This window comes from Nerophis lumbriciformis, linkage group LG05, assembly GCF_033978685.3.
Source record: "Nerophis lumbriciformis linkage group LG05, RoL_Nlum_v2.1, whole genome shotgun sequence".
NCBI classification, from domain to species: domain Eukaryota; kingdom Metazoa; phylum Chordata; class Actinopteri; order Syngnathiformes; family Syngnathidae; genus Nerophis; species Nerophis lumbriciformis.
In genome coordinates this window covers 12,205,680-12,232,794 of record NC_084552.2, presented here as the reverse complement: position 1 = coordinate 12,232,794, position 27,115 = coordinate 12,205,680, and the positions used below count along the sequence as shown (strand labels likewise).

Below are 27,115 nucleotides of genomic sequence, written 5' to 3'. Positions count from 1 at the left end.
TTATTTATTATTTATTTTATTGTGTTTATTTTTGTATTATTATTATTATTATTATTTATTTATTTTTTTATCAATTCAACAAAACAATACACAACAACACTAATAATGCAATTATTATTTTTTATTATTTTTGTAATATATATATTTTTTTATTATTATTTATGTATTTTAATCAATCCAACAAAACAATACACACCAATACCATAATAATGCAATTATTTTTTAAATTATTTTTTAAATCATTTATTTTATTTTATTTTATTTATTTTTGTATTATTATTATTTTATAGTTTTTTTTTATCAATCCAACAAAACAATACATAACAATACTATAATAATGCAATTATTATTCTTTTTTTAATTATTATTTTATTCATCAACTGAATATGGGTTGAAAAGGATTTGCAGATAATTGTATTCCGTTTATATTTACATCTAACACAATTTCCCAACTCATATGGAAACGGGGTTTTTTAAATATGTCAGTGCCATGTTGGCATTTTTTTCCATAACTTGAGTTGATTTATTTTGGAAAACCTTGTTACATTGTTTAATGCATCCAGCGGGGCATCACAACAAAATTAGGCATAATAGTGTGTCGATTCCACGACTGTATATATCGGTATCGGTTGATATCGGAATCTCTAATTAAGAGTTGGACAATATCAGATATCGGCAAAAAAGCCATTATCGGCGTTGATCTACGGGAGCTTTATTTTTTAACTCACTTACGTAAACAACTCATGCAATGTACCTAACATGTAAGCAAATTTGCCACAGCATCAATTCCGGTTTTTCAAGAATCGGTATTTCTTCGGAGTTAAAAAAAAAAAGATATTAGTTTAGCCCAGGGGTCAACAACCCAAAATGTTGAAAGAGCCACATTGGACCAAAAATACAAAAAACAAATCTGAGCCTCAAAAAATTAAAAGCCATATTACATACAGATAGTGTGTCATGAGATATAAATTGAATTAAGAGGACTTAAAGGAAACTAAATGAGCCCAAATATAGCTACAGATGAGGCATAATGATGCAATATGTACATATAGCTAGCCTAAATAGCATGTTAGCATTGATTAGCTTGCAGTCATGCAGTGACCAAATATGTCTGATTAGCACTCCACACAAGTCTCAATAACATCAACAAAACTCACCTTTGTGCATTCATGCACAACGTTAAAAGTTTGGTGGACATAATGAGACAGAAATAGAAGTGGCATAAAACACGTCCTAGAAAGTCGGAGAAAGTTATACATGTAAACAAACTACGGTGAGTTCAAGGACCGCCAAAATTAGTAGGACAAAACGGCGCTCGCCAAATACTCGAATCAGTGAAGCATGTTTAATATAAACAGTGCGCTTTATAACGATTAGGGAGGCTTGTGTCATGTTTGTCCTCCGACAGAAACCATATTAAAACAAAAAATATATTTTTTTCCCTTCATATTTTTCCATTTTTCATACATTTTTGAAAAAGCTCCAGAGAGCCACCAGGGCGGCGCTAAAGAGCCGCATGCGGCTTGCTGACCCCTGGTTTAGCCCAGGCCTGGCAGAAGAAATCCAATTTGGCGTGCAGTGTTAACGGGGCCAGAGACTGATACTAAACTGATAATGTGCCTACAAATAAACCACAGCATGTTATGTTTAAAGGCCTACTGAAACCCACTACTCATACTTGCCAACCTTGAGACCTCCAATTTCGGGAGGTGTGGGTGGGTGCGGGGGGCGTGGTTGGGGCGGGGGCGTGGTTGGGGGCGTGGTTAAGAGGGGAGGAGTATATTTACAGCTAGAATTCACCAAGTCAAGTATTTCATATATATATATATATATATATATATATATATATATATATATATATATATATATATATATATATATCCCCGCGACCCCGAAGGGAATAAGCGGTAGAAGATGGATGGATGGATATATATACATATATATATATATATATATATATATATATATATATATATGTGTGTGTATTAGAGATGCGCGGATAGGCAATTATTTCATCCGCAACCGCATCAGAAAGTCGTCAACCATCCGCCATCCACCCGATGTAACATTTGATCAGAACCGCATCCGCTCGCACCCACCCGTTGTTATATATCTAATATAGACGATGCAAGGCATTAGTGAGGTTATAAAGCTTTTGCCTGTTAAAGAAAGGAGACTGATCCAATGCAGTGCAGACATTCGCGTGCCACGCTGTCACAACCCAGACGCACACCAGTGCGCAATCATATGGGAGCCGCGCTGAGCGCACCTCCAAGCGCGTCTCGCTGCCGGCGACGGCCGCGTATGAGCCCGATGCTCCAGCGCCATCCATTTTCAGGGCTAGTTGATTCGGCAGATGGGTTGTTACACACTCCTTAGCGGGTTCCGACTTCCATGGCCACCGTCCAGCTGCTGTCTATATCAACCAGGGTGAGCCCCACCCCTTTCGTGAGCGCACTGCGCGCGGAGTGACCCCTGTTACGCGCCCCCGGCAATGGGGGTGGCGGGCAGGTAAGCTGCGTGGGCGGAGCGCGCGGAGTGACCCCTGTTACGAGCCCCCGGCCACGGGGGTGGCGGGCAGGTAAGCTGCTTACCTGCTGCACGTGACGCCGGCCGCGGCGAAGGCGGACGAGGCGGGATGTCGGTGCGGTGGGCGCGGTGGTGACCCTGGACGTGCGTCGGGCCCTTCTCGCGGATCGCCTCAGCTACGGCTCCCGGTGGGGCCCTCTCGGGGGAAGGGGCCTCGGTCCCGGACCCCGGCGAGGCGTCCCTTCTCCGTTCCGTAAAAGTGTCCATCTCTTTTTTTTTTTTTTTTCTGTTGTGGCATATGCAGCAGGTGCCTGCTCGTTTTTCGTATGTGGGTAACAACATTTAACTATGTATATATATTTCCGAATTGGTTTAACTGCCACCCGCCTGAATCTATTTAAAATCTAATTTTTTTAAATTTCATCCGCCCGATCCGCGGATAATCCGCGGACTCCGCGGTTGTGCCCGCAAACCGCGCATCTCTAATGTGTGTGTATATATATATATATATATATATATATATATATATATATATATATATATATATATATATATATATATAAATAAAAGAAATACTTGAATTTCAGTGTTCATTTATTTACACATATACACACACATAACACTCATCTACTCATTGGTGAGTTAAGGGTTGAATTGTCCATCCTTGTTCTATTCTCTGTCACTATCTTTCTAACCATGCTGAACACCCTCTCTGATGATGCATTGCTGTGTGGCACGCACAAAAGTGCTTTCATCAAATGCACTAGATGGCAGTATTGTCCTGTTTAAGAGTGTCACAACATTGCTGTTTACGGCAAACGGACTGCTTTACTGTAGACGTTCTTTATATTGTGGGAAATCGGACTCAGGTCCGCATGGAGCTGGAGGGGGCGTGGCCTCCAGCTCCGCCTGGATTTCGGGAGATTTTCAGGAGAAAATTTGTCCCGGGAGGTTTTCGGGAGAGGTGCTGAATTTCGGGAGTCTCCCGGAAAATCCGGGAGGGTTGGCAAGTATGCCACTACTACCGACCACGCAGTCTGATAGTTTATATATCAATGATGAAATCTTAACATTGCAACACATGCCAATACGGCCGGGTTAGCTTACTAAAGTGCAATTTTAAATTTCGCGCGAAATATCCTGCTGAAAACGTCTCGGTATGATGACGTCAGCGCGTGACGTCACGGATTGTAGAGGACATGTTGGGACAGCATGGTGGCCAGCTATTAAGTTGTCTGTTTTCATCGCAAAATTCCACAGTATTCTGGACATCTGTGTTGGTGAATCTTTTGCAATTTGTTCAATGAACAATGGAGACAGCAAAGAAGAAAGCTGTAGGTGGGAAGCGGTGTATTGCGGCCGGCTGCAGCAACACAAACACAGCCGGTGTTTCATTGTTTACATTCCCGGAAGATGACAGTCAAGCTTTACCATTGGTCTGTGGAGAACTGGGACAACAGAGACTCTTACCAGGAGGACTTTGAGTTGGATGCGCAGACGCGGTACCGTGAGTACGCTTCCAAACATTTGATCGCTTGCCCGTACGTGCGTGCCGCTATGTACATGTCACGTACGTAACTTTGGGGAAATATATGTGCCGTATGAACTTTGGGGAGGTGAACGGTACTTTGGGCTGTGAGATTGAGTGTGTTGTGCAGGTGTTTGAGTTGTATTGACGGGAGGGGGCAGATGTTTGTTATGCGGGATTAATTTGTGGCATATTAAATATAAGCCTGGTTGTGTTGTGGCTAATAGAGTATATATATGTCTTGTGTTTATTTACTGTTTTAGTCATTCCCAGCTGAATATCAGGTCCCACCCGCCTCTCACAGCATCTTCTCTACCTGAATCGCTCCCACTGCCCTCTAGTCCTTCACTCTCACTTTCCTCATCCACGAATCTTTCATCCTCGCTCAAATTAATGGGGAAATCGTCGCTTTCTCGGTCCGAATCGCTCTCGCTGCTGGTGGCCATGATTGGAAACAATGTGCAGATGTGAGGATGGAGTTCCTGTGCGCAGGTGAGCCTCACACTCACCGTGCTCTGAACGTGGAATCGATAGTAGAAGTAGGCAATATCAGTCTTCATTTTCAGTGGAAATCCCTGGAGAAAGTTCCGTCTTTTGTCGCAAAAAAAGCTAGAAAAACAATAAAAATGAGTAGTTACGATTCCAGCCTATGTAAGACATTTTAACCGGAGCGTGATCTCTTCGCTAGTTTTCCTCTGAAATTCGAGGTTTTCGGATTTTCTAATTTGCCGCCGCGTGGTGCGTAATGCAGCCGATATGAGGTCAGCGGTGGGGAACATGTGGCAGCACCTCGGCCGGTCAAAACATGACCTCAATTATGCCACGCGCGTCTTTAGCTTCTCCCGGGTCGTCAACAAGGGCCCTGCAGAAAAATTGAGGGCAAGTGGATCATTTGTGTGGTGTTAGTCTTTCACGATTATGCCCTTGCATGACGTATCAAGTGCACCCTTACTAGACTGTTTCCTAGAATACAAAATAGGTAAGTATAATAATCAACCAAAATCATGTGTAAATAATGCCTATAGCTAGATGAACCATCTGTGGCTGTGAAGTGAACACTCGTAAGGTTGTAAATACTGTATAGAGTAGGCTCACCCATGTGGTTCCTGTGGATGTGAACGCAAGTTGTAATTACTATAGTGACTGAAACAGACAAAGTCATGTGTAAATAATGCCAATAAGTAGATGAACCATCTGTGGCTGTGAAGTAAACACTAGTAAGGTTGTAAATACTGTATAGAGTAGGCTAACCCATGTGGTTCCCGTGGATGTGAACACAAGTTGCAATTGTTGTAGTGACTAAATAACATAGTGACTGAAACTGACCAAGTAATGTGTAAATAATGTCAATAACTAGATGAACCACCGGTGCCTGTGAAGTGGACACTAGTGAGGTTGTGAATAATGTATGGAGTAGGCTAACCCATGTGGTTTCTGTGGATGTGAACGCAAGTTGTAATTACTATAGTGACTGAAACAGACAAAGTCATGTGTAAATAATGCCAATAACTAGATGAACCATCTCTGGCTGTGAAGTGAACACTAGTAAGGTTGTAAATACTGTATGGAGTAGGCTCACCCATGTGGTTCCTGTGGATGTGAACACATTTTGTAATTACCGTCGTGACTACACAACATACTGACTGAAACAGACAAAGTAATGCGTAAATAATGCCAATAACTAGATGAACCATCTGTGGCTGTGAAGTGAACACTAGTAAAGTTGTAAATACTGTATAGAGTAGGCTCACCCATGTGGTTCCTGTGAATGTTAACACAAGTTGTAATTACTATAGTGACTGAAACAGACAAAGTAATGTGTTAATAATGTCAACAACTCGATGAACCATTTGTGGCTGTGAAGTGAACACTCGTAAGGTGGTAAATAGTTTATAGAGTAGGCTAACCCATGTGGTTCCTGTGGATGTGAACACAAGTTGTAAATTACTGTCATGACTAAATAACATAGTGACTGAAACAGACAAAGTAATGTGTAAATAATGTCAATGACTAGATGAACCATCTGGTCCTGTGAAGTGAACACTAGTAAGGTGGTAAATACTGTATAGAGTAGGCTAACCCATGTGGTTCCTGTGGATATTAACACAAGTTGCAATTGTTGTAGTGACTAAATAACATAGTGACTGAAACAGACCAAGTAATGTGTAAATAATGTCAATAACTGGATGAACCATCTGTGCCTGTGAAGTGAACACAAGTAAGGTTGTAAATACTGTATAGAGTAGGCTCACCCATGTGGTTCCTGTGGATGTGAACACAAGTTGTAATTACTATATTGACTGAAACAGACAAAGTAATGTGTAAATAATGCCAATAACTAGATGAACCATCTCTGGCTGTGAAGTGAACACTAGTAAGGTTGTAAATACTGTATAGAGTAGGCTCACCCATGTGGTTCCTGTGGATGTGAACACATTTTGTAATTACCGTCGTGACTACACAACATACTGACTGAAACAGACAAAGTAATGTGTAAATAATGCCAATAACTAGATGAACCATCTGTGGCTGTGAAGTGAACACTAGTAAGGTTGTAAATACTGTATAGAGTAGGCTCACCCATGTGGTTCCTGTGGATGTTAACACAAGTTGTAATTACTATAGTGACTGAAACAGACAAAGTAATGTGTAAATAATGTCAACAACTCGATGAACCATTTTTGGCTGTGAAGTGAACACTCGTAAGGTGGTAAATAGTTTATAGAGTAGGCTAACCCATGTGGTTCCTGTGGATGTGAACACAAGTTGTAAATTACTGTCGTGACTAAATAACATAGTGACTGAAACAGACAAAGTAATGTGTAAATAATGTCAATGACTAGATGAACCATCTGGTCCTGTGAAGTGAACACTAGTAAGGTGGTAAATACTGTATAGAGTAGGCTAACCCATGTGGTTCCTGTGGATATTAACACAAGTTGCAATTGTTGTAGTGACTAAATAACATAGTGACTGAAACAGACCAAGTAATGTGTAAATAATGTCAATAACTGGATGAACCATCTGTGCCTGTGAAGTGAACACTCGTAAGGTTGTAAATACTGTATAGAGTAGGCTCACCCATGTGGTTCCTGTGGATGTGAACACAAGTTGTAATTACTACATTGACTGAAACAGACAAAGTCATGTGTAAATAATGCCAATAACTAGATGAACCATCTCTGGCTGTGAAGTGAACACTAGTAAGGTTGTAAATACTGTATAGAGTAGGCTCACCCATGTGGTTCCTGTGGATGTGAACACATTTTGTAATTACTGTCGTGACTACACAACATACTGACTGAAACAGACAAAGTAATGTGTAAATAATGTCAATGACTAGATGAACCATCTGGTACTGTGAAGTGAACACTCGTAAGGTTGTAAATACTGTATAGAGTAGGCTCACCCATGTGGTTCCTGTGGTTGTTGACACAAGTTTTAATTACTATAGTGACTGAAACAGACAAATTAATGTGTAAATAATGCCAATAACTAGATGAACCATCAATGGCTGTGAAGTGAACACTCGTAAGGTTGTAAATACTGTACAGAGTAGGCTAACCCATGTGGTTCCTGTGGATGTGAACACATGTTGTAGTTACTGTATTGACTAAATAAGATAGTAACTGAAACAGAAAAAGTCATTGGTAAATAATGCCAAAAACTAGATGAACCATCTGTGGCTATGAAATGAACACTAGTAAGGTTGTAAATACTGTATAGAGTAGGCTAACCAATGTGGTCCCTGTGGATGTGAACACAAGTTGTAATTACTGTAATGACTAAATAACACATTGTCTGAAACAGACAAAATTATGTGTAAATAATGTCAATAACTAGATGAACCATCGGTGGCTGTGAAGTGAACACTCCTAAGGTTGTAAATACTGTATAGAGTAGGCTAACCAATGTGGTCCCTGTGGATGTGAACACAAGTTGTAATTACTGTAATGACTAAATAACACATTGTCTGAAACAGACAAAATTATGTGTAAATAATGTCAATAACTAGATGAACCATCGGTGGCTGTGAAGTGAACACTCCTAAGGTTGTAAATACTGTATAGAGTAGGCTCACCCATGTGGTTCTTGTGGATGTGAACACACGTTTTAATTACTGCAGTGACTAAATAACATAGTGAGTGAAACACACCAAGTAATGTGTAAATAATGTCAATAACTAGATGAACCATCTGTGGCTGTGAAGTGAACACTAGTAAGGTTTTAAATACTGTATGGAGTAATAATAACTGGGATTTATATAGCGCTTTTCTAAGTACCCAAAGTCGCTTTACATGTAGAACCCATCAATCATTCACACCTGGTGGTGGTAAGCTACTTATATAGCCACAGCTGCCCTGGGGTAGACTGACGGAAGCGTGGCTGCAATTTGCGCCAACGGCCCCTCCGACCACCACCTATCATTCTTCATTCAATTCACCGGTGTGAGTGGCACCGGGGGCAAAGGGTGAAGTGTCCCGCCCAAGGACACAACGGCAGCGATTTTTTGGATGGTAAGAGGCGGGGAGCGAACCTGCAACCCTCAGGTTTCTGGCACGGTTGCTCTACCCACTACGCCATGCCGCCGCAGGCATGGCGTAGTAGGCTAACCCATGTGGTTCCTGTGGATGTGAACACATTTTGTAATTACTGTCGTGACTACATAAAATACTGACTAAAACAGACAAAGTAATGTGTAAATAAAGTCAATAACTAGATGAACCATCGGTGGCTGTGAAGTGAACACTAGTAAGGTTGTAAATACTGTATGGAGTAGACTAACCCATGTGGTTCCTGTGGATGTAAACACAAGTTGTAATTACTATAGTGATTGAAACAGACAAATTAATGTGTAAATAATGTCAATAACTAGATGAACCATCGGTGGCTGTGAAGTGAACACTCGTAAGGTGGTAAATAGTGTATAGAGTAGGCTAACCCATGTGGTTCCTGTGGATGTGAACACAAGTTGTAAATTACTGTAGTGACTAAATAACATAGTGACTGAAACAGACAAAGTAATGTGTAAATAATGTCAATGACTAGATGAACCATCGGTGCCTGTGAAGTGGACACTAGTGAGGTTGTGAATAATGTATGGAGTAGGCTAACCCATGTGGTTCCTGTGGATGTTGACACAAGTTGTAATTACTTTAGTGACTGAAACAGACAAAGTGATGTGTAAATAATGTCAATAACTAGATAAACCATCTGTGCCTGTGAAGTGAACACTAGTAAGGTCGTAAATACTGTATAGAGTAGGCTAATCCATGTGGTTCCTGTGGATGTGAACACAAGTTGTAAATTACTGTCGTGACTAAATAACAGTGACTGAAACAGACAAAGTAATGTGTAAATAATGTCAATGACTAGATGAACAATCTGGTCCTGTGAAGTGAACACTCGTAAGGTGGTAAATACTGTATAGAGTAGGCTCACCCATGTGGTTCCTGTGGATATTAACACAAGTTGTAATTACTGTAGTGACTAAATAACATAGTGACTGAAACAGACAAAGTAATGTTTAAATAATGCCGATAACTAGATGAACCATCGGTGGCTGTGAAGTGAACACTTGTAAGGTTGTAAATACTGTATAGAGTAGGCTAACCCATGTGGTTCTTGTGGATGTGAACACAAGTTGTATTTACTGTAGTGACTAAATAATATAGTGACTGAAACAGACCAAGTTATGTGTAAATAATGTCAATAACTACATGAACCATCTGTGGCTGTGAAGTGAACATTAGTAAGGTTGTAAATACTGTATAGAGTAGGCTAACCCATGTGGTTCCTGTGGTGGCTAAATAACATAGTGACTGAAACAGACATAGTGATTAATTTGGATGAACGGGCTATGTATGTATGTAAATTTTGTGTAATTTTTCAATTCTTTAAACATTAAAACATCTTTATAAGGTGTTTTTTTGGCAAATTTTTGCATGTTCATTGTCCCAGACCCCCGGCTTATTTTCAGTCTTTTTCATTATATTCAAATCACATGCCTGACTATTTTTCTGTTATTTCTATACCAAACCAAAACATAACACAAACGTTTTAAGTGCACCCTTACTAGACCGTTTCCTCGAACACAAAATAGGTCCACTGCAGTGTACTGTTGTGTCGCATCCATTCAGGACATTAGGCATTCCAGCATCTGATAGGTGCTGTCAGTGCCACCACAGCAGCCGCTCCTCATCACACTTGGTGAAGCGTGCGACTCAAACAGCGTGTATCGCCACGCATCATGCGCCGAAACAAGGCGATGGCCGTCAGTGCACGCGATTGTTTTGGTGCTGGCAGTGTGTTCAGATCACTCATTATTTTCATGTGCGGGGGAAATGCCAGGAGGAGAATGCAGAGCCGTTTACCTGGAGCTGGGCGATAAGGCTAAAAACTGTTTTTCCATCGGTTGATATCAATAATTATTGATATTTTTTATGACAGTGAAATTGGGGGGGATTCCTGGTAATTCTGGGTAATATGGGAATTTTCTAAACTGGGAAACATGCAGGCTTGAATGTCCAGGGTGAGTGGAGTGTGTGGATGTTGGGACGCTTCCATTCGGTTGAGAAATGTGGAATGTGAAGAGGTTTGTATATTGGACATTCATTTTCAATGGGGAGTGGATTCCTGGTAATTCTGGGTAATCAGGGAATTCTCTAAACCGGGAAGCATGCAGGCGTGAATGTTCAGGGTGAGTGGTGTGTGTGGATTTTGGAACGGTTGAAGTCGGTTGAGAAATGTGGGATATGGAGAGGTTTGTATATTGCCCATTCATTGTCAATGGAGAGAAAAGTACCGGAAATTCCAGGAAAACCAAGAATGTGGGGAAAGGGAAAACATGTTTTGCGTTCGATATATTGGAAGAGTAGTGTGTAGTAGTGTTGAAACTTCCGAATCAGTAAAAAAAAATATGCAGCAGCATTTTGGGAATTTAGAGCATTGTATAACTATAAATATGTCCATTCATTTAAATGGGAATTTTCTGGAAATTTGGGAATTTTTTAAAGTAAACACTTCGAATCGGTTGAGAAATGTGGGATATGGAGAGGTTTGTATATTGGACATTCATTTTTAATGGGGGAAAATTCCTGGTAATTCTGGGTAATCAGGGAATTTTCTAAACCGGGAAACTTGAAGGCTTGAATGTCCAGGGTGAGTGGTGTGTGTGGACATTGGAATGGTTGAAAATGGATGACAAATGTGGGATATGGCGTAGGTTGTATATTTCCTATTCATTGTCAAAGGAGAGAAAATTCCGGGAAATTCCAGGAAAACCAATAATTTTGGGAAAGGTAAAACTTGTTTTGCGTTCGATATATTGGAAGAGTAGTGTGTGTGGATGGTTGAAACTTCCGAATCAGATTAAAAAAAATGCAGCTGCATTTTGGGAATTTTGAGCATTTTTTAACTATAAATATCCATTCATTTGAATGGGAATTTCCTGGAAATCTGAGATTTTTTGAAAGTAAACGCTTCGAATCGGTTGAGAAATGTGGGGTATAGAGAGGTTTGCATATTGGACATTCATTTTCAATGGGGAGGAAATTCCTGGTAATTCTGGGTAATTAGGGAATTTTCTATACCGGGAAACATGCAGACTTGAATGTCCAGGGTGAGTGGAGTGTGTGGATGTCGGAACGTTTCAAATCGGATGAAAAATGTGGGATATGGAGAGGTTTGTATATTGCCAATTCATTGCCAATGAAGAGAAAAGTACCAGAAATTCCAGGAAAATCAAGAATTTGGGGAAAGGGAAAACATGTTTTGCGTTCGATATATTGGAAGAGTGTGTGTGGATGGTTGAAACTTCCAAATCAGGTAAAAAATAATGGAGCAACATTTGGGGAATTTAGAGCATTGTAGAACTATAAATATGACCATTAATTTGAATAGGAATTCCCTGGTAATTTGGGAATTTCTGAAAGTAAACGATTCGAATCGGTTGAGAAATGTGGGATATGGAGAGGTTTGTATATTGGACATTCATTTTTAATGGGGGAAAATTCCTGATAATTCTGGGTAATCAGGAAATTTTCTAAACCCGGGAAATTTGAAGGCTTGAATGTCCAGGGTGAGTGGTGTGTGTGGATGTTGGAACGGTTGAAATCGGATGAGAAATGTGGGATACGGCGTAGGTTGTATATTTCCCATTTATTGTCAATGGAGACAAAATTCGGGGAAATTCCAGGAAAACCAAGAATTTTGGGAAAGGGAAAACATGTTTTGCGTTCGATATATTGGAAAGTAGTGTGTGTGGATGGTTGAAACTTCCGAATCAGGTAAAAAAAAATGCATCAACATTTTGGTAATTTAGAACATTGTAGAACTATAAATATGAATGGGCTATGTATGTATGTAAATTTTGTGTAATTTTTCAATTCTTTAAACATTAAAACATCTTTATAAGGTGTTTTTTTGGCAAATTTTTGCATGTTCATTGTCCCAGACCCCCGGCTTATTTTCAGTCTTTTTCATTATATTCAAATCACATGCCTGACTATTTTATTTAGAACATTGTAGAACTATAAATATGTCCATTCATTTGAATGGGAATTTCCTGGAAATTTGGGCATTTTTTTTAAGTAAACGCTTCAAATTGGTTGAGAAATGTAAGGTAGGGAGAGGTTTGTATATTGGACATTCCTTTTCAATGGAGAGTAAATTCCTGGAAATTCCAGGAAAACCAAGAATTTGGGGAAAGTGAAAACATGTTTTGCGTTCGATATATTGGAAAAGTAGTTTGTGTGGATGGTTGAAAGGTCCGAATCAGGTTAAAAAAAATGCAGCAACATTTTGGGAATATAGAGCATTGTAGAGCTATAAATATGTCCATTCATTTGAATACAACTTGGTATGTGACACATGCTAACTGCTAGCATGCTAATGTTAGCTTCTTAGCATGCTAAAATTAACATGCTAACTTTTTCAGCTAGTTTGGTATGTAACACGGTAGTCTTTTTTTTTTTTTCCACACCCACTGATTGATACTCGCCAACTCTTTGGGCTTATGCACAACACACACACACTCCTCCAAGTCCATGGCGCGATGAAACAGGTAGAAAATACTCACCGTTGTTTCACGGCCGTGGCTCTCAAGGATCGGCAGGAGGGTTTTTGTCAGTCGCATCAGTGGCAGGAAAAGGCTGCATGATGACTTTGGATGACCATTTATTATTTCCTTGGTCCGTGGGGACACACGTGATGAAACGCTGCGTGGGATGTTCTTGTCTCCCGGGGAGCGATGAGGATGCCTGCGCGGGTTTTCCACTAAACGGAATGTGTGTCTGCAGGAGAGGACCCCGAGACCAGACGGATGAGGACGGTAAAGAACATCGCTGACCTGCGGCAGAACCTGGAAGACACCATGTCCAGTCTCCGGGGGACACAGATCAGCCACAGGTAGGCTTGGCCTCGGTTCTGTTCCTATTTTATTGGTCCTTTTTATTTCTTTTTTGACAATACCTACCCCGATAATATTGTAGTGACTATATAACATAGTGACTGAAACAGACATAGTAATGTGTAAATAATATCAATAATAGACGAACCATCTGTGGCTGTGAAATGAACATCAATAAGGTTGTAAATACTGTATAGAGTAGGCTAACCCATGTGGTTCCTGTGGATGTCAACACAAGTTGTAATTACTATTGTGACTGAAACAGACAAAGTAATGGGTAAATAATGTCAACAACTCGATGAACCATTTGTGGCTGTGAAGTGAACACTAATAAGGTTGTAAATACTGTATAGAGTAGGCTAACCCATGTGGTTCCTGTGGATGCGAAAACAAGTTGTAAATACTGTAGTGACTAAATAACAGTGACTGAAACAGACAAAGTTATGTGTAAACAATATCAATAACTAGATGGAGGCTGTGAAGTGAACACTAGTAAGGTTGTAAATACTGTATAGAGTAGGCTCACCCATGTGGTTCCTGTGGATGTGAACACATGTTGTAATTACTTTAGTAACTGAAACAGACAAAGTAATGTGTAAATAATGTCAATAACTAGATGAACCATCTGTGGCTGTGAAGTGAACACTGATAAGGTTGTAAATACTGTTTGGAGTAGGCTTACCCATGTGGTTCCTGTGGATGTGAACACAAGTTGTAATTACTATAGTGACTGAAACAGACAATGTAATGTGTAAATAATGTCAATAACTACATGAACCATCTGTGGCTGTGAAGTGAACACTAGTAAGGTTGTAAATACTGTATAGAGTATGCTCACCCATGTGGTTCCTGTGGATGTTAACACAAGTTGTAATTACTTTAGTGACTGAAACAGACAAATTAATGTGTAAATAATGTCAATTAATAGATGAACCATCTGTGGCTGTGAAGTGAACACTCGTAAGGTTGTAAATACTGTATAGAGTAGGCTAACCCATGTGGTTCCTGTGGATGTGAACACAAGTTGCAATTACTGTAGTGACTAAATAACATAGTGACTGAAAGGAGTAGGCTCACCCACGTGGTTCCTGTGGATGTGAACTAAGGCTGGGTGAAATGGCCTTTTGTTAATATCTCAATATTTTTAGGACATTTCATGATACCTGATACATATCTCCATATTTTGCCTTAGCCTTGAATGAACATATGATGCATATAATTACAGCAGTATGATGATTCTATGTGTCTACATTAAGTCTTCATACTGCATTAATATATGCTACTTTTAAACTTTCATGCAGAGAGGGAAATCACAACTAAAAGTGTATTTATTAAACAGTTATTAAGCAGTGGCACAAACATTCATGTCATTTCAAAACAGAAAGTGCAAGATTGTCAGAGACATTTTAAAACAAGCTATTAGTGCACTTTTGTGCATGATGTCACTAAGATGACGTATCAAAACAACACTAAATTAAAGTGCACTTTTTGTACCGAACGCCACTACAATATTTTAAAACAAATAAAGTGCACTTTTGTGCATGATGTCACACAAGATATAAGCTGCATAATAGGAAATCAAATAGTGTATGTCCTTCGCTATGTGGTAGGTTCCTGCGGACGTTATCTCTATCTTGATGTGGAAATGGTTCCTTGGCCATTTTGTGGGTGTGGCACCCAACGGAGATGTTGACATGCGGAGTTTCAAGCCCTTTTCATTCTCTAGTGGGTGACTTTTCAAATGATGCTACAAATTAGTAGTACAGTGCATTAAAAAAATAATAAAATAAAATAAAAAACAAAAAAAATTAAAATTAAATTAAAAAAATGCAACAAAAAAATACTAAAAAAAAAAAATACAAATAAAAACTAGAACAGTCTAATAACTAAAACTATTACGCATATATCTAAAAAAAAGGCTTTTTTAAAAAGAAGGGTTTTTAAGCCTTTTTAAAAGCATCCACAGTCTGTGGTGCCCTCAGGTGGTCAGGGAGAGCATTCCACAGACTGGGAGCGGCGGAGCAGAAAGCCCGGTCTCCCATAGTTCGGAGCTTTGTCCTCGGAGGTTAGCCTGTCCGGAGCGGAGGTGTCGTGTGGAGGATTTGAGGGTGAACAGTTCTTTGAGGTAGAGGGGAGCATTTCCATGGAGGCACTGGTGAGTTAGTAGGGAGACTTTGTATTCAATCCTGAGAAGGGATTTGAGAACTGGTGTGATGTGGTCGTAGTTCCGCACTCTCATCAGGATCCGAGCAGCACTATTTTGTAAGTACTGCCGCAATTTCATGCTGTGAATCACAAATGGCTATTCAGATAAAGGAAGTTAGCTAATAGAATAAACATTGTTTGTACTCTTTATGATTTTTGCATGATTTTTGCATTCGGAGCAGTTAGAAGTGGAGAGGGAGTCGAAGAGACAGAAATTGGCAGTAAAATCCGAGGTGGAGTCCACGAAAGCGTAAACAAAAAGGAAAATGCAAGCTGCGCAAATAAACCAACACAAAAGGTCAACACACATGGTCACACACGACACAACCTGCCCACTGAACTTTGTGGGTATTATGAAAAAAAACATTTAAGTACCGCATATGATTCAAAATGACACCCATTTAAATCCAGTGCAATGCATGATGGGAAATATGCAAAACACTCCCCACACTTATCCAATTTTAGCTGCTTGATATTTCTGATAATCATTAATTATATATCCAGTATATTAATATAATATTTACATATATATGTGAACATGTACACATATATATGTATATGTAAATATATATGTATATGTACATGTGCATATGTACAAACCCCGTTTCCATATGAGTTGGGAAATTGTGTTAGATGTAAATATAAACGGAATACAATGATTTGCAAATCATTTTCAACCCATATTCAATTGAATGCGCTACAAAGACAACATATTTGATGTTCAAACTGATAAACTTTATTATATTTTGCATATAATAATTAACTTAGAATTTCATGGCTGCAACACGTGCCAAAGTAGTTGGGAAAGGGCATGTTCACCACTGTGTTACATGGCCTTTCCTTTTAACAACACTCAGTAAACGTTTGGGAACTGAGCAGACACATTTTTGAAGCTTCTCAGGTGGAATTCTTTCCCATTCTTGCTTGATGTACAGCTTAAGTTGTTCAACAGTCCGGGGGTCTCCGTTGTGCTATTTTAGGCTTCATAATGCGCCACACATTTTCAATGGGAGACAGGTCTGGACTACAGGCAGGCCAGTCTAGTACCCGCACTCTTTTACTATGAAGCCACGTTGATGTAACACGTGGCTTGGCATCGTCTTGCTGAAATAAGCAGGGGCGTCCATGGTAACATTGCTTGGATGGCAACATATGTTTCTCCAAAACCTGTATGTACCTTTCAGCATTAATGGCGCCTTCACAGATGTGTAAGTTACCCATGTCTTGGGCACTAATACACCCCCATACCATCACACTTGCTGGCTTTTCAACTTTGCGCCTATAACAATCCGGATGGTTCTTTTCCTCTTTGGTCCGGAGGACACGACGTCCACAGTTTCCAAAAACAATTTGAAATGTGGACTCGTCAGACCACAGAACACTTTTCCACTTTGTATCAGTCCATCTTAGATGAGCTCAGGCCCAGCGAAGCTAACGGCGTTTCTGGGTGTTGTTGATAAACGGTTTTCGCCTTGCATAGGAGAGTTTTAACTTGCACTTACAGATGTAGCGACCAACTGTAGTTACTGACAATGGGTTTCTGAAGTGTTCCTGAGCCCATGTGGTGATATCCTTTACACACTGATGTCGCTTGTTGATGCAGTACATCCTGAGGGATCGAAGGTCACGGGCTTAGCTGCTTACGTGCAGTGATTTCTCCAGATTCTCTGAACCCTTTGATGATATTACGGACCGTAGATGGTGAAATCCCTAAATTCCTTGCAATAGTTGGTTGAGAAAGGTTTTTCTTAAACTGTTCAACAATTTTCTCACGCATTTGTTGACAAAGTGGTGACCCTCGCCCCATCCTTGTTTGTGAACGACTGAGCATTTCATGGAATCTACTTTTCTCCCCAATCATGGCACCCACCTGTTCCCAATTTGCCTGTGGGATGTTCCAAATAAGTGTTTGATGAGCATTCCTCAACTTTATCAGTATTTATTGCCACCTTTCCCAACTTCTTTGTCACGTGTTGCTGGCATCAAATTCTAAAGTAAAAAAGTTTATCAGTTTGAACATCAAATATGTTGTCTTTGTAGCATATTCAACTGAATATGGGTTGAAAATGATTTGCAAATCATTGTATTCCGTTTATATTTACATTTAACACAATTTCCCAACTCATATGGAAACGGGGTTTGTATATATATATATATATATATATATATATATATATATATATATACAAATTGTTGCGTTTTGGACCAGTTGTTCCTCCCAGGGAATTCAAGTCACAAGTCGCTCCCAAGCTCTTTACGACACTTAAAGCTGAGTAGAAAAACCACCAGAGACAGAATAGGTATTTTGTAATACATTTGCAAAGCTTTGCATATATATATACACATTGAGAACAGTCCAGCATAGAACATTCTATCGCGCCGCCAAGATGGTCTGCCCCCCCGAAAAACCCTCTCCCCTCTTAAGTCCCTGGCAGTCATGTCTCTCTAGCCAAAACAAATGTCCATTATGTCTCTCTCTAACATTCCTCACTTCAAGGTTAAGCACACAGTTTTGCAGACAACCAAAAGACCACATTTGGAAGAAAAACACTCGCTGTTTTGTAATATGAAAATGAAATGAAAAGAAGTAACACTTAAATTCGGATATCTGCCTCCGACAATATATATAAATATGTATACATATATACATAAATATGTATACATATATACATAAATATGTATATATTTACATAAATATGTATATATGTATGCTGTGGAAACTTGTTTCATGAACGTTTCTCCACTAGGAGCTTTTGTTTGTTTTATTTCCAACCTGCTCCTGCGATTGTTCTATTTCTACTTCTCCTTGCACAGTATGCGCTGCCCAACTATTGCGGCAGGGATGCCAAGTTTGAAGGCGTCCAAGCTGATACCGCCCCCCTACCTGGCTGGCTCGGCCAATCACAGCCGGGCACTGACGCAGAAATTCATCAGAGAATTCTGCCAGTGGATAATTTTAGGACAGCGAAACCTTTTTTTTGGCTCAGGAATGTTTAACGGTGATGAAAAGTACGGGACAATAGTTGCACTCTCACTTTGGAGCGCAAACCTTTTTTTTATGATTTAAAAAAAAAGAAGCACAAACCTGTCCTAAATGTCCTAGAATTAAGATTCCAGATGGTTTAGGCCACAACATTAGGTACCATCCAAGGAGATGTTGTATCCAACATTTCTTGACAATGTGGGTGTGTGTTTAAAAAAAAGACAATTCGCGAGGAGTGCATTAATGTCACTAATAAGTATGGAATAGGGTTGTCCTGATACCAATATTTTAGTACCGGTACCAATACGTATTTTGATACTTTTTGGTACTTTTCTAAATAAAGGGGACCACAAAAAAATTTCATTATTGTTAAGTTAAAGTAGCAATGATCGTCACACACACACTAGGTGTGGCGAAATTATTCTCTGCATTTGACCCATCACCCTTCATCACCCCCTGGGAGGTGAGGGGAGCAGTGAGCAGCAGCGGTGGGCAGCGCCCGGGAATCATTTTTGGTGATTTAACCCCCAATTCCAACCCTTGATGCTGAGTGGCAAGCAGGGAGGTAATGGCTCCCATTTTTATAGTCTTTGGTATGACTCAGCCGGGGTTTGAACTCACAACCTACCCATCTCAAGGCGGACACTCTAACCATTGGCTTTATTTTAACAACAAATCTTAGGGTACATGAAACATATGTTTATTATTGTCCTTAAATAAAATAGTGAACATACTATGTCTTTTAGTAGTAAGTAAACAAACAAAGACTCCTAATTAGTCTATGCAGTAACATATTGTGTCATTTATACACCTATTATTTTGTACACATTATGAAGGACAAACTGTAAAAATGTATTATTAATCCACCTTTTCATTTACTGTTAATATCTGCTTATTTTCTGTTTTAACATGTTCTATCTACACTTCTGTTAAAATGTAATAATCACTTATTCTTCTCTTCTTTGATGCTTTACATTAGTTTTGGATGATACCACACATTTAGGTATCGATCCGATACCAAGTAGTTACAGGATCATACATTGGTCATATTCAAAGTCCTCATGTGTCCAGGGACTTATTTACTGAGTTTATAAACATAATATACATTTTTAAAAAAGGAAAAAAGATTTTGTGGTGATAAAAAATATCGATATACAGTAATCATAGTAGTAATCATATAAGACTAAGGTCTATATTAGTTATATCAGCCTACTATCAAAATTACTTTGATAGTAGGCTGATATAACTAATATAGACCCTTACATCATGTGTTGTCTTCATTATAACACTTATATAAGACTTTTAAAGTCATTTGATAGTAGGCTAATATAACTAATATAGACACTTACGTCATGTGTTGTCTTCATTATAAAAGTTATACAAGTGTCAAGACTTGGACTTTGGCTTGGTTTGTTCTCCCGAGGTGCAAGTGAATTGTACTGGTCAAGGCTTGAAGGTGGGTACATGATTTATTTAAACTATCAAAAAAAAGAATAAACGAAAACAAAACTAGACTATAAACACAAAACTTGCGCATTGGCAGAAACTATGAACAATTAAACAAAACACTAACTGTGGCTTAATAAAGAAAACTTACTTGGCATGGACAAAAAAGGAGCAGCGTGAACGATGAACATGAAAAGGAGTTAGAAATGTGTCGAGCATAAATGTGGGGAGGTCGTCAGAAAGACAAACTGAAAAACACTGAACTTAAATACTACAGACATGATTAACGAAAACAGGTGCGTGACTCAAGACGTGAAACAGGTGCGTGACGTGACAGGTGAAAACTAATGGGTTGCTATGGTGACAATCAAGAGTGCACAATGAGTCCAAACGTGGAACAGGTGAAACTAATGGGGTAATCGTGGAAACAAGACAAGGGAGTGAAAAGACAGAAACTAAAGAGTCCTATAACTAAACAAAACATGACTTAAAACAAAACATGATTACACAGACATGACAACAAGACTTTTAAAGTAATTTTGATAGTAGGTTAATATAGACACATCATGTGTTGCTTTCATTATGACACTAAAATAAGACTGTTAAAGTCATTTTGATAGTAGGCTGATATAGCTAATATAGACACTTACATCATGTGTTGTCTTCTTTATAACACTTATATAAGACTTTTAAAGTCATTTTGATAGTAGGCTAATATAGACACTTACATCATGTGTTGCCTTCATTATGACACTTATATAAGACTTTTAAAGTCATTTTGACAGTTGGCTAATATAGACACTTACATCATGTGTTGCCTTCATTATGACACTTATATAAGACTTTTAAAGTCATTTTGACAGTTGGCTAATATAGACACTTACATCATGTGTTGCCTTCATTATAACACTTATATAAGACTTTTAAAGTCATTCTGATAGTAGGCTAATGTAGACACTTACATCATGTGTTGTCTTCAATATAACACTTATATAAGACTTTCAAAGTCATTTTGATAGTAGGCTAATATAGACACTTACATCATGTGTTGTCTTCAATATAACACTTATATAAGACTTTTAAAGTCATTCTGATAGTAGGCTAATATAGACACTTACATCATGTGTTGCCTTCATTATAACACTTATATAAGACTTTTAAAGTCATTTTGATAGTAGGCTAATATAGACACTTACATCATGTGTTGTCTTCTTTATAACACTTATATAAGACTTTTAATTTTTTGCAGCTCCAGACAGATTTTGTTGTTGTATTTTTGGTCCAATGTGGCTCTTTCAACATTTTGAGTTGTGGACTCCTTCACTATACAAACCTTTCGCTGTATGAACCTCGATTAAGTTCATAAACGGAGGTTCTGCTGTACTATTGAAGGTGTTGGATTACCTGGACTGAAAGCGGCAGCTCAGGTTTCTACATCTTCCTCAAATTATTAATGAGGCCTCCTTCTATTAATATTCTCATCTTCCATTCCCGGCGTTGAATGAAAAGCCCGCTCACCTGCTGGTTGACCATCCAACACCTGGCGAGGACATCATGATTATATCTCCTGGTCGTTTGTCCCCAGACCGTTTATCATCTCGGTGCATTTACCGAGGGGGATGGTGCGGACCGCCATGACGGATGCCTTTTCTGCGCGTTTGTTTTCCATTTTCTCATCTCTCCCTCCGAGGTTTGTCAGCCAGCCACGATCAATACCTGCTTGTGTTGTGCACCAGGTGGGATTCAGTGTCGCACTCACAGTCTCACGCACATCCACAGCTCTTATCCATCTCTGGCCAGCGAATGACTAATAATCTAGAAACTTCTTTTAAAGGCTGTGTTCACACTGCAGGGTCAGTCAGATGTCCAATTTGGATTTTGTGTCAAATACGTATTTTCCGGACTAAAAGGCGCACTTAAAATCCTTTCATTTTCTCAAAAATCGACAACGCGCCTTATAGCGCCTTAATGTACGGAATAATTCTGGTTGTGCTTACCGACCTCGAATGAATTTTATTTGGTACATGGTGTAATGATTAGTGTGACCAGTAGATGGCAAACACACATAAGAGATACGTGTAGACAGCAATATGACGGCAGTCACACATAAGAGATACATGTAGACTGCAATATGATGGCAGTCACACATAAGAGATACCTGTAGACTGCAATATGATGGCAGTCACACATAAGAGATATGTGTAGACCGCAATATGATGGCAGCCACACATAAGAGATATGTGTAGACTGCAATATGATGGCAGTCACACATAAGAGATACATGTAGACTGCAATATGACAGCAGTCACACATAAGAGATACGTGTAGACTGCAATATGATGGCAGTCACACATAAGAGATACGTGTAGACAGCAATATGACGGCACTCACACATAAGAGATACATGTAGACTGCAATATGATGGCAGTCACACATAAGAGATACCTGTAGACTGCAATATGATGGCAGTCACACATAAGAGATATGTGTAGACCGCAATATGATGGCAGCCACACATAAGAGATATGTGTAGACTGCAATATGATGGCAGTCACACATAAGAGATACCTGTAGACTGCAATATGATGGCAGTCACACATAAGAGATACATGTAGACTGCAATATGATGGCAGTCACACATAAGAGATACCTGTAGACTGCAATATGATGGCAGTCACACATAAGAGATACATGTAGACTGCAATATGACAGCAGTCACACATAAGAGATACCTGTAGACTGCAATATGATGGCAGTCACACATAAGAGACACGTGTAGACTGCAATATGATGGCAGTCACACATAAGAGATACGTGTAGACTACAATATGATGGCAGTCACACATAAGAGATACTTGTAGACTGCAATATGATGGCAGTCAAACATAAGAGATACGTGTAGACTGCAGTATGATGGCAGTCACACATAAGAGATACGTGTAGGCTGCAATATGATGGCAGTCACACATAAGAGATACGTGTAGACTGCAATATGATGGCAGTCACACATAAGAGATACGTGTAGACTGCAATATGATGGCAGTCACGCATAAGAGATATGTGTAGACCGCAATATGATGGCAGTCACACATAAGAGATACCTGTAGACTGCAATATGATGGCAGTCACACATAAGAGACACGTGTAGACTGCAATATGATGGCAGTCACACATAAGAGATACGTGTAGACTGCAATATGATGGCAGTCACACATAAGAGATATGTGTAGACTGCAATATGATGGCAGTCACACATAAGAGATACGTGTAGACTGCAATATGATGGCAGTCACACATAAGAGATACGTGTAGACTGCAATATGATGGCAGTCACACATAAGAGATACGTGTAGACTGCAATATGATGGCAGTCACACATAAGAGATACGTGTAGACTGCAATATGATGGCAGTCACACATAAGAGATATGTGTAGACTGCAATATGATGGCAGTCACGCATAAGAGATACGTGTAGACCGCAATATGATGGCAGTCACACATAAGAGATACGTGTAGACCGCAATATGATTGCAGTCACACATACGAGATACGTGTAGACTGTAATATGATGGCAGTCACACATAAGAGATATGTGTAGACTGCAATATGATGGCAGTCACACATAAATGATACGTGAAGACTGCAATATGATGGCAGTCACACATAAGAGATACCTCTAGACTGCAATATGATGGCAGTCACACATAAGAGATATGTGTAGACTGCAATATGATGGCAGTCACACATAAGAAATACCTGTAGACTGCAATATGATGGCATTCATACATAAGAGATATGTGTAGACTGCAATTTGATGGCAGTCACACATAAGAGATACGTGTAGACCGCAATATGACGGCAGTCACACATAAGAGATATGTGTAGACTGCAAAATGATGGCAGACACATAAGAGATACGTGTAGACCGCAATATGTTGGCAGTCACACATAAGAGATATGTGTAGATTGCAATTTGATGCGGTCACGCATAAGAGATACGTGTAGACTGCAATATGATGGCAGTCACACATAAGAGATACGTGTAGACTGCAATATGATGGCAGTCACACATAAGAGATACGGGTAGACTGCAATATGATGGCAGTCACACATAAGATATACGTGTAGACCGCAATATGATGGCAGTCACACATAAGAGATACGTGTAGACTGCAATATGATGGCAGTCACACATAAGAGATACCTGTAGACTGCAATATGATGGCAGTCACACATAAGAGATACGTGTAGGCCGCAATATGATGGCAGTCACATATAAGAGATACGTGTAGACTGCAATATGATGGCAGTCACACATAAGAGATACGTGTAGACTGCAATATGATGGCAGTAGGGTTTTACAGTGTACTGGTATTAGTATAGTACCGCGATACTAATGAATTAAAAAACGGTACTATACCGCCCTTGAAAAGTACCGGTCCACCATCCCCCTGCCTCCTTGTGGCCATCACGTCATGACATTGCCGGTTTATGAGCAGAGGAGCATGTTCGGCAGCGCACACACACAGAGTACATACAAGCAGACACAGTGTGTAGACAGAAAAGGGAGAACGGATGCATTTTGGCTTAAAAAGTAAAGATAAAGGTGAAGTTATAACACTGAAACACCCTCAGGAAGAGGTGCTTTAAGACATGGCAAGCTCGCTGGCGGATAAAGTTCAGCCATAGTCAGCAGTGTTTTAGCTACTTCCAAATCACTAATCTTACCCTCCATGGCGACAAATAAAGTAGGTTTCTTACAAGTACATTATCACTGGAGGACGAGGAATAGCTAAACATGCTTCACTACACACTGTAGGAGGATACAATACACTTACATCATGTGTTGTCTTCATTATGACACTTTTTTAAGATTGTTAAAGTCATTTTGATAGTAGGCTAATATAGCTAATATAGACACTTACATCATGTGTTGTCTTCATTATAACACTTATATAAGATTTTTAAAGTCATTTTGATAGTAGGCTAATATAGCTAATATAGACACTTACATCATATGTTGTTTTCATTATTTTAAAGTAATTTTGTTATTAGGTTAATATAGCTAATATAAACACGTACATCATATGTGTTGTCTTCATTATAACACTTATATACAACTTTTATAGTCATTTTGATAGTAGGCTAATATAGCTAATATAGACACATACAGTATGTGTTGTTTTCATTATTTTAAAGTAATTTTGATAGTAGGCTAATATAACTAATATAGACACTTACATCATGTGTTGTCTTCATTATAACACTTATATAAGACTTTTAAAGTCATTTTGATAGTAGGCTAATACAACTAATATAGACACTTACATCATGTGTAGTCTTCATTATAACACTTATATAAGACTTTTAAAGTAATTTTGATAGTAGGCTAATATAACTAATATAGACACGTACATCATGTGTTGTCTTCTATATAACACTTATATAAGACTTTTAAAGTCATTTTGATAGTAGGCTAATATAGACACTTACATCATGTGTTGTCTTCATTATAACGGAATATAAGACATATTAACATCATTTTGATAGTAGGCTGATATAGCTAATATAGACACTTACATCATGTGTTGTCTTCATTATAACACTTATATAAAACTTTTAAAGTCATTTTGATAGTAGGCTAATATAGCTAATATAGACACTTACATCTTGTGTTGTCTTTATTATAACACTTATGTAAGACTTTTAAAGTCATTTTGATAGTAGGCTTATACAACTAATATAGACACATCATGTGTTGCCTTCATTATAACACTTATATAAGACTTTCAAAGTCATTTTGATAGTAGGCTAATATAGCTTACATCATGTGTTGTCTTCATTATAACACTTATATAAGACTTTCAAAGTCATTTTGATAGTAGGCTAATATAGCTAATATAGACACATCATGTGTTGCCTTCATTATAACACTTACAAAATACTTTTAAAGTCATTTTTATAGTAGGCTAATATAGACACTTACATCATGTGTTGTCTTCATTATAACGGTTATATAAGACGTATTAACATCATTTTGATAGTAGGCTAATATAGCTAATATAGACACTTACATCATGTGTTGCCTTCATCATAACACGTATATAAGACTTATTAGCATCATTTTGATAGTAGGCTAATATAGCTGATAGTGACATTTACAGCATGGGTTGTCTTCATTATAAAAAAAAAAAGACTTTTCTAAAGTCATTTTGATAGGAGGCTAATACAGACACTTACATCATGTGTTGTCTTCATTATAAGACTTATTAGCATCATTTTGATAGTAGGCTAATGTAGACACTTACATCATGTGTTGCCTTCATCATAACACTTATATAAGACTTTTAAAGTCATTTTGATAGTAGGCTAATATAGTTGATATAGACACTTACAGTATGTGTTGTTTTCATTATTTTAAAGTAATTTTGATTGTAGGCTAATATAACTAATATAGTCACTTACCTCATGTGTTGTCTTCATTATAACACGTATATAAGACGTATTAACATCATTTTGATAGTAGGCTGATATAACTAATATAGACTCTTACATCATGTGTTGCCTTCATTATAACACTTATATAAGACTTTTAATGTAATTTCGATAGTAGGCTAATATAGCTAATATAGACACATAATTTTTTGCCTTCATTATAACACTTACAAAATACTTTAAAAGTCATTTTGATAGTAGGCTAATATAGACACTTACATCATGTGTTGTCTTCATTATAACACTTATATAAGACTTATTAACATCATTTTGATAGTAGGCTAATATAGACACTTACATCATGTGTTGTCTTCATTATAACACTTATATAAGACTTTTAAAGTCATTTTGATAGTAGGCTAATACAGACACTTACATCATGTGTTGCCTTCATCATAACACTTATATAAGACTTTTAATTGTTTGCTGCTCCAGACAAATCAGTTTTTTTGTTTTTCTGGTCCAATATGGTTCTGTCAACATACTGAGTTTCTGACCTCTGGCCTCCACCAACAACCC

At 38.5% G+C, this 27,115-nt stretch overlaps 1 protein-coding gene across 1 annotated transcript in view; it reads left to right on the top strand.

The window, feature by feature from the left end:
* Nucleotides 1-27,115, top strand: part of nav3 (neuron navigator 3) — a 571,589-nt gene that overhangs the window by 358,450 nt on the left and 186,024 nt on the right. Inside the window, exon 10 of the mRNA XM_072913146.1 lies at nt 13,357-13,465. Coding sequence (XP_072769247.1) covers nt 13,357-13,465 — 109 coding nt within the window. The remainder of the gene's footprint in view (nt 1-13,356; nt 13,466-27,115) is intronic.